A 14,541-nucleotide genomic window follows, 5' to 3' on the forward strand; every position below is an offset into this window, starting at 1 on the left:
CTTACTACTAAAAGGTATTAGTAGTAAAATTTACGTATTAGCATCAAACATTAAAGTACCAAAAGTATAAGTACTTTTTACACAGAATGGCCCATTTCAGAATAAATGGTATACATGTATTATAATAATTGATGCATTATTGTGTACTCACTTTAATGTTTCAGCTTGTAAAGGTGGACCTATTTTAATTATTTTATATACTGATCAATGGCTTGTAGATGTTCCCCCGAGGTTCAATAAAGTCTTATCTTAACATATAATAATATAAAATACTTTTTAGTTTTCTACATTTTTTATCAATCAATTAAGTGCAATATTTCCCTCTGAGATATAGCGGAGTGGAAGTATAAGGTAGCAGAAAATAGAAATACTAAAGAAATACCTCATAATTGTACTTAAGCACTTGATTAAATATCCTTAGTTACTTTCCATCACTGTTTAGTACAACCTATACGTTTAAATGACAACCTGTATTAACAATATTGTCTAGTAGTAAGGAAGTAAAGTTTATTTATAACTTAAACATAGCTTGCACTGACCAAAATGCTGTAAATAGCGCATTAGAACAGAAAATTAAAATAAAATAAAATAAATACACTTACAGATCAGTGATTTAAGCTAAGACAACATCAAGAGACAAACACTTGGCATAACAAGGTAAGACAATTCTCCAAAGAGATTGGAAGAGACTAGTCGGCTACTGAAGTTCACTTTCCACATTTCTGAATTTAAGCGTCATGATGGCTACTACAAGTCAATCATGCATGTGTTGAATGGAAGAATGCCACATGACAAATAGACACACACGTCAGTTACAGAACTATAGGTCTTTGACATCGGCTTCTTGAAATGCCGTGCACCCACATCTGTGAATGTGATAGAAAATAGTTCTTCCCTAAGAACTATTTTAAACAAATAAAGAATAGTATAGTGTTATTACACTCAAACCAAATGTAACATGTCAACACGTGATTTCAAAGCATTGTCTTCCTCCTGTGTTCCATTGTTAAGTCTTTTTAGTATGTTGCCCAATAATCTGACAAAATTCAGATAATCCCAGGATACAAGTTAATGGAACCCCGAATAACTAACAAAGAGTTAAGGTGTTTCAAAATAACATCAGTCAGTCAGTGTGATGACCACCCTACCAAATATGCAATATAAGTCATCAACATGCACCAGACTCCTGAAGAAAAGCTTGTAAAGACGGTGACAAATCCGATGCTAATCAGTATTCATGGTGGTTTAGTGTCTGGAGGTTCAGATAATCTTTGTTTATGTTGGTGTGTGTGTGTGTGCGTGTGTGTTTGTTTGTGTGTGTAGAACTCTGGTCTGGAGACGGAGAGCGTCAGGACTCTGGCTCACAAACTTGGCGCCTCGGCCAAAAACCTGCAGAACTTCATTTCCGGCCGCCGCCGCAGTAGCCAATCAGAGAGCAGGTCCTCGCGGCGTCTCCCCAATGATCTGCTGACCTCCGTTGTCGACCTCATCACCGCTGCCAAGAGCCTGCTGGCATGGCTGGACAGGTAATGTGTTTACAGGCTCTCTGACGCTGTTTTAGAGATGTTCTCTGTTTCTCTACACAGATGTGACGAGTTGCTGAGTTTTAAAAATTAACAATGACAATTGGATGTGGTTTTCCTGCTGCGACATGTCTAAATGTCCTCCAAGAAAAAGGCCCTGCTCACCCACACAGGTGTTTTCAGTTGTAGTGGTTCATTGAGTCCATTAACAGGTGAAGCCAGATACAAACAAACAGTGTAGCAGCCTTTGAAATTAAATTAAATAATACTTTATTCATCCCACAGTGGGGAATTCCCTGAAATGAGATGAATTCATTGTATTAGTGTTGATATTGCATGTTATGTAGATGCAACTCCAGTTTCTTGAAGCGTGTGGTTCATTTCACCAAAGTGGGTCATAAATTCCTGATGTCTCTGATTTGGGATTAAAGGTAGAATTAGGCAGTTATAGTTTATTTTGGTAGCGAGGTAGGTGCATACTTTTACGTTTTAAGTTTAGCTTTAGAATTATTATGATCCTTTCACTCATCACAATGCGTTTTGTATTTACACATATGGATATTAGTGCTAAAACAATTAGCCAAATAATTAGCCTAGTTAATTGCCAGTAATGCATAATTCTTTAGGCAACTATTGAAATTCTTATTGAAATATTATTGACTTATCATTGGATATATGTTAAGAGATGTAGAATATAATTAGAAACTAAACAAGATCCAATAAAACTCAAAATTACAAGCGAGCAGTGCACAATGATGCAAGTCATGACACTGTCATGATGAACGTGTCATACAAATTATAAACAAGTCAGAAACCTTTATGACATAATGCTTCTTTAAGTAAGTATCATTGTGTTTTGTCATGACAAGTTGTGATTATGGTTAGGGTTTATGTGTCAAGTATCATGTCACTCTTATGTAGATACCTTCAAGTAAAGTGTTACCATCATGTTTTTCTTGCAAATAAGGCTAAATGAAATGGTTCCAGGTTCTTAAATGTGAATATTTTCCCATTTTCTTTCTTCTATTAAGATAAATTGAGTTGGTTAAACCAAACACATTCTAACGTTGCATAGTCTAAATCAATTGTTAATCATGCAATTATCATTCAAATTAAATAACACTAACATATTTGTTACTTCATATGGAAACAAGAGTTATGAAGCTCCCCTCCTGTTGAAGTGTTGATGTAGCGCCTGCAAACATTTTCTATTGTTTTCAATCGGTACAACACAAACTCTCCTGCAGCTGTTGGCTGTTGACAGAAACATGTTTTTTTCCCAAAGGAATAATGTCAGTGTTTTTTCCAACCATGTTTCTCAGTCCCCTCCCTCTGTTCTCTTCTCCACTCTGACACGTCATTTATTCAGGACTCGACACAATCTCCTGCACATGACACACACGTCAGTTACAGAACTATAGGTCTTTGACATCGGCTTCTTGAAATGCCGTGCACCCACATCTGCCCTTAGGCCATCTAGACACACAAAGGAGAGCCACAAGCACACTCAGACCCATCGAAACACCCACACACTTTGTACAAAAAACACACACGTTTGCAGACACACGCCCACCATCTGCACGCACTGACACACACTTATGCAAGCGCACACGCGTTCGCCCACGCACAGTGATGCAACTGTAAATGGCAAAGCGACAAGGAGAAAGTGATAGACGGAGCTGATGCTTTATAGTCTCTCTTTTAAGGTTTTTTAAGGTTTTATGCATATTGCACATGCCAAACAGAAAGAAAAGAGCCTTTTCCAGCTGTGTAAATTGAACATGCATTTGATCCACCAGAGTTTTCATTTCAATGAAATCTCATCTTCTGTAATTGATTTCTACGGCCTAAGAATAGCAAATGAGCGAGTAAAACAAGCTGCATTTAAGCTGCATGGTGGAGGATATGTTGAATCCACTAATGGACCCTGATGATGTGGAAAAAGGTTATGATTTCCATGGATGTTGGGCTACAATCTGTCTGGTATTAATACGCAGAGGACTCTTTCCTAGAAGGTTTACACCAGCATTAAATTAGCATAAGGCATGTTCAAACTGAACTTTCATCTCCCCCTGATTGCTAGTTATTAGACCTCTCAGGGATGATGGAAAAGTCCGACATCAGTTTAGCGCCCAGGCAGCAAATGTATGGATCATAATGTAGTTCTCTCTAATGACTTGAAAAGACATTTAAGCAACCTCTTCATGTAATAAATAACAGCATGGGTACAGCAAAGATCACCTTTTCCCTGCCCCTGATACCCTGATGTGTCCTTATATATCTACTTTTCTCCGTCTCTCAGTGACAAACACCATTTTCATCTCTGTGCTGACATCAAACGACACACTGCAAAATGCTTTAAATCTCTCAGGGGGAAAAGTGATGTTATCAGGAATGCACAATGACTGAAATTTGCCGCATTTCTTGTTTCTTTGAACTCTTCATTTCCTCTCTATATGCACATTTGAAAGTGGCTACATGTGAATTAATAACATGGTCAGAGGCAACTAGATTTTGTGTGTGATGTGTTTTGCTGACGGTGTACAGATGTACAGTATATATTTTTCTTTTTTTTCATGTGTTTTTAACCAATTTAGTGAAGAAGACTTTACATTTTTAAAATCAAAACTACCCAGTGGGGATTGTACTCAAAGGGATAGTTTGGATGTTTTGAACTGAGGTTGAATCTATAGTCAGTGTGTTATACCTACTGTAGATGGCGGTCAGCATTCCCCCAGTTTGGAGAAGAACACGGAATCTAAGCAATGTACTCCTGTGGACGGGGGCTGCAGCTAAACCTAATTTAGCCACCTAAATAAAAATATCTATATTGATTAAAGTGTATGCTAATTTTAGAATATTTTCTCTGCTTTACCTTGCTGTCCAACAGCCCTTTCGGACCCTGAACTGAAGCCGTTTTCTATGCTTGAAAATATAAGAGCTATCCCTTTAAGTACAATTTTGTTTTTAGCCTACTTGAGTTTCTATTCAATTGAACAGCTAGAGTTAGTACTAGTTATTTTCAGAAAGCATAAAACACATGAAATACAAAGTATCGTTAAAGATTTAACCAGTGGTTCCCCTCTTAATAATAATAATAATAAGAAGAAGAAGAATATTTTGTCTTAAATTTGACACATAATCAAGCTCTAATTTTTCGAGCTGCCGTTCCCATAGTATTTTGGGAGATGTAAACAGGAAGTATATGGTGCTTTTTTGAAAATTAAAACATATAAACCTATTCCGATACAACCTCTAAATACAATTATGAACCTGAAAATAAGAACAACATGAGACCTTTAATGATTTCTAGCGCATTTATGGACATTTATACGCTATGGTCATTGGATATAATGACATGTTCAGACAGTGTATGTCACACTGATTATTAAAATCTGTGTATCATGTGTCTATTTTGTTCCTTACTTGCCTTTCACCTCATGCAATTTGCATCATCTGAATGTTTTGCGCAGGGTTAAAAATTAGCGCCATTTACTAGCCAAATGCTAACCAGCCAAAAAACAACAACAACGGTAGTCTATTAGATGGCTAGTAGAATTTTGAACATTCACAAGCCAATTGGCTGGCGGCCGAAAAAACAAATTTTGAACCCTGGTTTTCTGAGGGTTGTTTGAGTTTTGGAGACTGACAGTTAGCAAACAGTCTGTGTAGCCTTAGGTCATGCGTAAATATAGCACACAGCCTCAATACTGATGACCTAAATCACACAGACACAGACACACACACACACACACACACACACAAACACACCAAAGATACAGCATACACTTGAGGCTGTAGTTGAATTTTAATCTGGGTCTTTAGAACATTGAAGGAAAGTAATTGTGTATGTGTGTGTGTGTGTGTGTGTGTGTGTGTGTGTGTGTGTGTGTGTGTGTGTGTGTGTGTGTGTGTGTGTGTGTGTGTGTGTGTGTGTGTGTGTGTGTGTCGGGGTATATTGGTGTTTCTGTTGGTAATTTCATTACTCTGGTGAAACCGGTAGTGGAAGTGAATTTACTGAAGTACTGTAGGCCTTCTTACCTAAATACAACGTTGAGGTAGCCTACTTGTACTGTTCATTTCATTGTACCTCCTACTTCTTTTTTCTTCATCACATTTCATTTCGTTTTCGTTTTGTTTTCGTTTTGTTTTTATTTCACACGTCATCACTGTACATTCAATCACAATTCCATGAGGCACAACAATCATATACAGGACGCATGAAATGGGAACCCCAAATAAGCAACTAAAAGCTTTTCAGAGGGGGCCCGAAAACATTTCAGTCAGGCGAGAGATGTACGCAGACATACAAAACAATTATTTAGTTATTGTATACCGCAATAAAATGTACTAAGTCTTTGACGATTAGACTCCATCACTAATATTTCATATTTATAAATTTAATATTTATATCTATATAGAGGTAGAGAACCATCAGACCTCCCGATGGAATCTAGACAACGATGGTGGTGACGAAGAAGCTACTACAATTATCTTATCTGAAATACTTTGCCCCCAAAATATATGAAGATCTTATAAAATGTGATGCTGCGTTGTGCATTAAAAACTACCTAACAATACGTACAAGTACAGCTGACGATTAATCGGTTAGGCGATTGACAGGGACTATTTTGATTGATCATTTTTCATGCAATAACATTTCAAGGGTTGAATGTGAGAATTTTCTGCTGTTCCTTTTTAATTATTTTAATAATAATATGTTAAGTATTGTGAAGGTGTCCTTTTGGGCTCTGGGTAATTGTAACAGCATTTGTGACTTGTTTTAGTTTTAATACTTTACATACTGTACATACAAATACATTTTTTACAGTGTGGCATATATATGTTTTACTTAGTCTAAGTAAAGAAGCTGCTCTGAACACTTGTTCTACCACTGGTTGTAAACATACACTGTCTGTCACGAAGCCTGAATGATAATGACTTCCAGTCATACTGATGCATTAGTGTTGATATCTGTATGCCGTCATAAGCACTGCATTAGCCGCAAAGTGTTCCTTGTCATTAACATTTTCACACCTGAAAAGCCTTTTATGTTACCATACGCGCCTCATTTATAAACATTGTGTTGGCACACAAAAAGGGCTTTAAAGACCTTCTTCTCTTGGGAAAAAATTAGCACACTTCAGTGGAAACTCTGACTGTGCATACAAAGATGTGGGAAACTTTCGGAATTGATGGTGCCAATGGCAATGTGTGATAAATCCCGAATGGTCTAATAACCCTCCTCACCCTGTTTATTTCAGTCAACAGCCAAACTATGCCTTTTTGGTCTGTTGTTTCCAAAATAAAAGTAGTATAAGGTGTGTAAATTGGTGCACTCAGAACAGAATGGCCTACCTGGTTCTCTAATGCAGCTTCACTCATCTCCAAATGCGGTGTCCCCTTGTGGGAGTAGAATCTCCCCTGTAAAGAAGCCATTTTTCAGCATGTAAGCTTATTCTTGAAGTTAGATGTCTTTAGTATTTTTAATGCTGGAGCTGTTGACAGACCAGCATTAAACTGCAATGACTTAACATTTTCATTGGTAGATGGACTTTTCACACTTTTTGCATATTATTAACGGGCCACAATGGACATTTCATTAATCAGTAAGAGTAATTGTTACAGTTAATGGGGTTGCGCATCAGAGCTTGTTCATGTTTGCAACGTTTTCAGCATGTAGATGAGCATTTTCATTGAGTGTGAACTCTTTTCTTCATTTAAGTGTGAAATAAAGCCCAGTTTTATGAAGGAGGTTGTTGAGGCCCATAATTTCTCATGGAGGTCAATTTTGTAAGCATCACCCATTTTTTGTTGAAGCCCCTCCTGTTATGGTTTCACTGGCAGCGTCGATTTGAGCTTAGACTTGGCTTTAGTGCGGACATTTTGATATTAATGACAGCCGTTACATTCAAGCTCTTGCCAAATGAGTTGATACTTATTAAGACTATCAGCTCCACACAACTCTCTCTGTATTTCTCAGAACAGTGTGTTCAGAAGCTTGGTTGCCTCCGGTGACTTTTGTGTGCAGAAAATCAAGTGAAGGAAAAACGTGACGGACTCCTTTTGAAGAGTCCATCATTTTTTTTTTTTTTTTTTATTAAAAATGTGGACGTGCCAACGGTTTTGTTGTCATTGCTTAGAGTTCCTCAGGGGGGCGACGGAAACAACACACCATAGCTTTAAAGTTATGTATATGTCGCATTCATGACTTCATTTGAGAGGGCTTTATATTCTTTTCTATTACAAAACAATTAGGCCTAGTTGGTCGATAATATTGACTAGTTGATCCACAGGAAATCCGTCAATGACAATTGTGACACAAAAACAACACACAACTCTTTCTTCCAGCTTCTTAAATTTGAGGATTTGCTGCTTTTATCTGTTTAACATTAATGTAATCTGAACATTTTAGTTACAGTACTGGGAGTACTGGTAAAATTAGTAGGTGTTGGGTCTTTAATGTCCACCTTCTAGTCAAAGTCATGACAAATCCTGAGTTCCTTGCTTGCCAACAATACAAGAGGATCAACAATGGTTTCAGTTGATTTATTTACCCTCATGTTGTCCTCGGGTCAATTGATCCGTTTTCCTATAATGATCTTCTCTTTAACTTTCCAAAATAACATGAATGATTGAACGCTCTTTGGCAAGTACAAATCTCTACTTTCATAAATGTTTGGGGTGTCTTAATCAATTTTATAGCAATTGAAAAACACATTAAAGTGGTTTTGAAATAGCATTGAGTAAAAGGTGACATGTTCCAGTCTGTGATTATCATCAACATCTATTCCTTGAATTTTAGTCAAAATAATTCCTAATTTCTGCTTTTCTAACTCAAACATTAGGGATAAGTTCCTATAAAATAACTGTACAACTAAAGTTAATAAGTTGGTCTACTTCACGTTTATGAAACAATCAATGCTAAATGATAACCTGTGACCATGACAACGGTCAGTCGGACACAAACGAGCAATGTAAACAGGAGGATAACTGGTAGGGGTGGGGGAAAAAATCAATACAGCATAATATTGCAATATTTTCAGTGACTACAAGCTAAATTGATTAATACACTGACGCCAAGTATCAATCTACTTTTATATATGTGTATTGGTCAGTTTGTCAATTTGACAATCACAATTTGCAGGAATTAAATTTAAGTGAGATGACCAATAACAGGCAACAATCTTTTGAAGTTGGAAAAAAGGTTGTAAATTGCAGTATATTGCAGAATATTGCAATATGTTTAAAATCACAATAATAATGTACAGTTACAATGCAAATGCAAACAGAAAGACATTTAAAGTGATAGGAGACAAACATAGCGTTCCTTCTGTCACTTTACTCCACGTTTTAGAATGCGACTTCCCCGATTTACAACACACATGATGTTTCACTCATGTACAATTCGTAAAACACTTCCTATAGATTTGGTTGCCTGTGTATGTATGGGCACAGTTACTGTCTCTCTTGCAATGCTCCTGTCCCATCTCTGTACATCATTGAATGCAGCAGAAACATTATAAGACATTCTGCTGTGTTATCTGTTCCTTCCAGGTCTCCCTTTGCTACAGTGGCAGACTACTCAGTAACCCGAAATAATGTCATTCAGCTCTGCCTGGAGCTCACCACCATTGTACAGCAGGTGTGTGTAACTGTTTGTGTGTGTGTGTGTTTTGAAGGCTGATAGCTTTTATTCCGCCATGGTTGTCATATCACCCTAAGAACGGTGTGTGTGGGTGTGATGCAGCAACCCCAGCCTCTGCATCCTCGAGCAAGACTCAATTCTTTGCTATTTACGTCCTTACAGGCTGTCTTTTCTGTGACTGATGTGTGTGTAAATAAAAGATAAATGTGTCTGTTTGCATGGGCGTGTTTTTTTGTATCTGAGAGGGTATAGCGTGTGCAAGTGTAGGGTTCAGTAACGTGAGGCCCAGACAGTATACAGAATGGTTAGATGGTGTTTGTGTGTTTTTGAGCAAGACAGTGTGTTCTTCTCGCGCTACATTAAATTCTGCTTTTCCTCCAGGACTGTACGGTGTTTGAGACGGAGAACAAAATCCTTCATGTGGTAAGTCAGCCAGCTGTTGCTTATTTGTTGCGTATTGATGGATAGTGTCCAGTTTTTATCTTTAAAGTCTCACAATCCCTCACTCATACAATACTCCACAAACACAGAAGCTCCAGCTGGATCGAGTATTTTAGTAAATCTCAAAGGCACATCTTGAATTTTTTTAAAGAAATCAAAAACATTCTCATACCATTCAATATGAAGCTACAGCCAAGAAGTGATTTGCTTGTCTTAGCATGAAGACAGTATCAGGGGAAACAACAAACCTGGCTCTGTACAAATTTTTAAAAAAACTAATAAAAAAAAAACTTGCCGATAACAGCAAGGCACAGTAACGTCTCTCTCCAACCAAAGCTTCGTGGTCAATCAGTGAAAATACGTGTTAGTTTGTAAGCTTTATAGCTGCTCATGGTCATATATTTGAACTTTGGAAAGTGCTACGTTAGCTGTTTTAAGTCCTTATGCTAAGTCCTTATGCTAAGCTAGTCCAACCACCTCCTGGCTCAAGTGCTGCATTCACACGACATTGGCAGAATTGGTTGAAAGCCAAATCCAGTTACTCCGCCGTCGGAATATTAACACACAGCTAGCATTGTAGTCACATAATTAAAATAAATCAACATAAGTTAGCTTCCATCGTTAATTTACGTTTTTAGTGTACATTCAAATTAACTGAATTGAATGTATTAGTGTTAGTGTAGTCTTTCAGTGTATTCTTTGCCAACAGTTTGTTGACACTTGCTTTAGTTCACATTGCTGCTTCTGAATACTTTCACAAAAATGTGTAGTTGGTTGTATATAATCATGGTTTAAACATTATAAGTGAAGCAGAAGGGACAGACATGACATTGGTGTCGATCTTCTCGTTGAACTGTAACGGCAAGATAGCGAATCAGCACATTTCCCAAAATGATAATTCCTTTAAATGGTTGATTCATTTAATAACACTAACATCTTTTATCACTTACCTCTAGCTTTAGCTGTGCAGATAGATTGGGTTTTGTTTGTCCAGGATGTTAAAGATCTGTGAGATTTCAGCTTTCATACCCATACAACAAAGCAAAAGGACATTTGAATAATTCCACAGCAACATCTCCTTCCAGACAAAAAAAATCCTAAACTGTGGAGCAGTTCAAGTTTAATTGACTATTTTCACAGCCAGGGGCGATTTGATCCCTTTCTTTAAGGGTGCTGAGGCATCCCTAAACTTGATCCTGGCACCCCCGACAAAATAATGATTGATATATAAAAAAAAGTGTCTATCGTGAGTTAAGGAGTTCTGCTCTGGGAACATCACAACATGGTGACACAGAATCTAAACGCCTAGATCATTCAGACAAACATTCGGAACCATCAGTCAAAATCACATACATCTCTAATTCCCAATTGTTATTGCATTCTGGAATTATCTGCTTTTTACATAAATACATATACAATTTCATTTGCAATACCACCTCACCTTAATAGCCCTAGTTGTCGGGATCTTTTTAGTTACATAGTTCAGTGTTTCCGTTACCATGGTGGATCAAAATGAAAAAATTCAAAGGCACAATTAGCCCATTAGAATAACGTTTTTAAAAGAATGACATAAAAAGGGTGCCAGTCATCCCTAAAGCTCTGATCCTACAATCGCCCCTGTTCACAGCAGTCATTTTGACTTGCCAAACACAGAGGTTACTAATACAATCACTAATTACTGCATTGCACTACTTGTTGGAATGGAGCTCATACTTAATGTTTTAGTTTTTCTTCTGCTGCTACGGCAAGTCAAAATGTCTGCTGTGAAAAAGATCTTTGACTCTAATTCCCCTGGAAACGGCAGAAGCCAGAGTGCTCTGTTTCTAGGAAGGCCGTCCAGGTTAAGGTTAGGTAAAATACACTCTGCCAAATGTCATGAAAAGTATTGAGTTCACTGCCATTATCTTTTGTGAATGTTGTTTCTTTGAAAAGTTTGGGAGCCACTGAAAATACGCTCTCAGCTGTTTTTTTTATCATCAATGCTTTCTACCAGGCAAATTGTGCCTGAAACTGTCGACAGCATGTGGTGTGGATTCTACTTTCGGCTTGTTTCAGTGCTGTGGGCTCCACACATTAAATTCACCTGCATCCTATTGGTGCGGGTGCAGACATTTTAGAGACAGATATCTGAAAACACTGGACAAGTAAAACCAAAACTATCTGCACAGCTAAATACAACTTTAGGCTTTTTGTAATTAATGTGAACTGACCCTTTGAAGGAAGCACTAGTGATAAACTATAGCTGTGTTAATAGCGGCAGCTTCTAATTCTGGGATTGATCTGTGTTTTTTAAGTCCCCAACGTCTCCTTCAAGGCAACGCTGCCTGGCAGGCACTATGATTAGGCAATGGTTATGGTTATGGTTATGGTTGTGGTTAGGGTTAAGGTTAATGGTTGCAGTGCTTCCTGGAAGGAGATGTTGGGGGCTTAAAACACCATCGAGCAATTCTGAGCCATTGTATTTAGATTAGGAAAAGCCAAAAAGAAATCCTCTAACAAAGAAAAAAAAGCTGTAGTCTATGTGGTCTAATTTTGGCAAACACAAAATACAGGTTGTTCATGTTATTCTTTTAGTTCCAACTCTGTTTTTTCTTAATAAATCATCGCTGCGGAACCTGTTTTCTAAAAGCTCATTGTATTATTACTTGTCGTCTCTCATTTTCTTCATCTTCTCTCCAGTGCAAGACTCTGTCGGAGGTGTGTGAGCACATCGTGTGTGTGTCATCCGACCCGCTGGTTTCTCAGTCAGCCCACCTCGAGCTGGTTCACCTTACCAACATCAAATCCTCAGAAGGCCTGGTGAGGACTCTGTGTGTGCGGTCTTGTTTAACTATGTTCATGGGGTCCAAGTGTAGTTCAGTATACTTGTGAGGTCCCAACAGCTTTGGGATTGAGCCAGAGCACGTTTTCCTCCCATCCCTGAATGCTATGTGGAGTAGCCTGGCAAAGTCTCTTAAAAACTATCATCCTCCTACTGTTTGTGTGGATGTATTTCAGGTTCATTTGTCATTCCCTCTATGTTTAAAAGGGCATGCTTTTGTGTGCTGATTGTATGATTTGTAATCTATACCTTAGAAAATGTATTTTTCGTAGTGGTTCAATACCCCAACCCTTTCCTACTCTCCCAGTCTTTTTCTGCAGACATAATGAAAACGTGATTACAGTATTAGCAACGAATAATAAACCGCATTAGCTAGATAATAAGATGACTCTCCCTTTTCCAACAGTAATACGCAGGTCAAACCCTGTGCACGTGGCTCTAGAATACAGAAAACAATAAAAAAAATCTGTTTTATTCATATCCAAACTCCATAATGCAGTGATGACAAAATCTCATCTCCAAGTGGTTAAATACTAAATGAACAATAAACAGGGTGGACAACGTATCCTTTTGTTAAAGTTGCCCTGCCACACAAATCCGTTTTTACTATATTGAGCTGAGTCTTCCTGCAGGCTTTCTATACCACGCTAGAATGGCTTGAAACAAGGTAACCAAAAAATGTTAGAGTCCATGGTAGAACTTCCGACATTACCACAAAGTAGTGAAATACATGTGGAAGAGCACCTTTTAATATAGAGTCAATAAACAAACAAGAGTTTTGTATTTGTAACTTATAGTTAATTTAAAAAAATTGTATGGGTTTGGTCTGAATTGCGTGTTAAATAAACTAACAATTTCCAACACAGTTTAAGTGTCAGTTATCCGGTTCCAAATTGGATCTAGTTTGCGGTCAGCGACATATGTAGATTGGTTAAACTCTGCTGCAAACAAATCTCATATTAAACCTTTTACGTCTCCTCATTCTTTTATTAGTAAAAAACCCTGGGAAACATCCAGGTAGCAGCGTCTTATTTTTTAACTGTGGCAGCCAAAGGTCCTATTAACTCATATGAACATTTGTAACTGAGTAACTAGTAGCTGACGTATTTCATGAAATTCAGACAACTGTTAAATGAATGGGTCGGAGACAATTAATTGACAATTCCAACATATCCTGCTGCTCATCTCATTTTCAGGTTGAAATGGAAATGAAACCGGGGGAACATTAATTAGCCTGCCGAGTGTATCTGGCTTCTCGGCCAACCAAAGGTGACAAGACACGTTCGAGTTGTAGCTACTTTAGCCTTCAGTTACTTGAACGGGAAAGCCAACATTAATTAGCCTGCCACTAAAACTTGACGTGGATCTGTCTTCTCGGTCAACAATAGGTGACATTTGAGTTGTAGCTACTTTAGCCTTCAGTTACTTGAAAGGGAAAGCTAATAAGATTCAGGGATTCAAAAGGACTCAGATTCGTCAAATGGACCTGATACTGGATTTGAATTTGAATAAATTCTATCCAACCCCATCCCTAGCCAAAATTTTAAAGTGAAGTACTTTACCTAGGGAGCTAAACAAGAGCCTCTTTCTTCCCTCTTTCCATCAGGGAATGTACATCAAGTCAACCTACGACGGCCTCCACGTAATCACAGGAACTACTGAAGGGGTAAGAGGCTACAATCCTATTCTCACACATTCACATTAGGGCTAGGCAATAAATCAACATGATAATTTATTGTCTTTCAATGGAATCAATTCATGATGAAATCATATACCGAGATATCATGATATACAATCATGTTGAGAAGAATAAGCACATACTAACTACATTTTCTCAGAAATTACAATTAAAGAATTAAACAATTTTTTAACATTACACTATTTTTGCACATGCATGCATAGTCAGTATACAGCTAGTCATTTATTCTGCATAATTTCACTTGAAACTGTTTTATGCACATTATTGCTGATTATTTATCCCAAATCTCATTGTGAAAAATGTGTTGTGAAATTGTCAACCCTACAATAACGTTGCAATATCAATGCTGATGCATTTGGTCAAGAATATCGTGATATCTGATTTTGACCATATCGCCCATCCCTAATTC

General features: G+C 37.6%; 1 protein-coding gene across 2 annotated transcripts in view; it reads left to right on the plus strand.

Moving 5' to 3' along the window:
• Positions 1-14,541, plus strand: part of cnksr2a (connector enhancer of kinase suppressor of Ras 2a) — a 53,560-nt gene that overhangs the window by 15,736 nt on the left and 23,283 nt on the right. For both annotated transcript variants that reach the window (XM_034861943.1, XM_034861944.1), the window contains exons 3-7: positions 1,324-1,526; positions 9,081-9,168; positions 9,553-9,594; positions 12,292-12,411; positions 14,040-14,099. In XM_034861943.1, coding sequence (XP_034717834.1) covers positions 1,324-1,526; positions 9,081-9,168; positions 9,553-9,594; positions 12,292-12,411; positions 14,040-14,099 — 513 coding nt within the window. The remainder of the gene's footprint in view (positions 1-1,323; positions 1,527-9,080; positions 9,169-9,552; positions 9,595-12,291; positions 12,412-14,039; positions 14,100-14,541) is intronic.

Source organism: Etheostoma cragini, chromosome 22, assembly GCF_013103735.1.
Source record: "Etheostoma cragini isolate CJK2018 chromosome 22, CSU_Ecrag_1.0, whole genome shotgun sequence".
NCBI lineage: Eukaryota > Metazoa > Chordata > Actinopteri > Perciformes > Percidae > Etheostoma > Etheostoma cragini.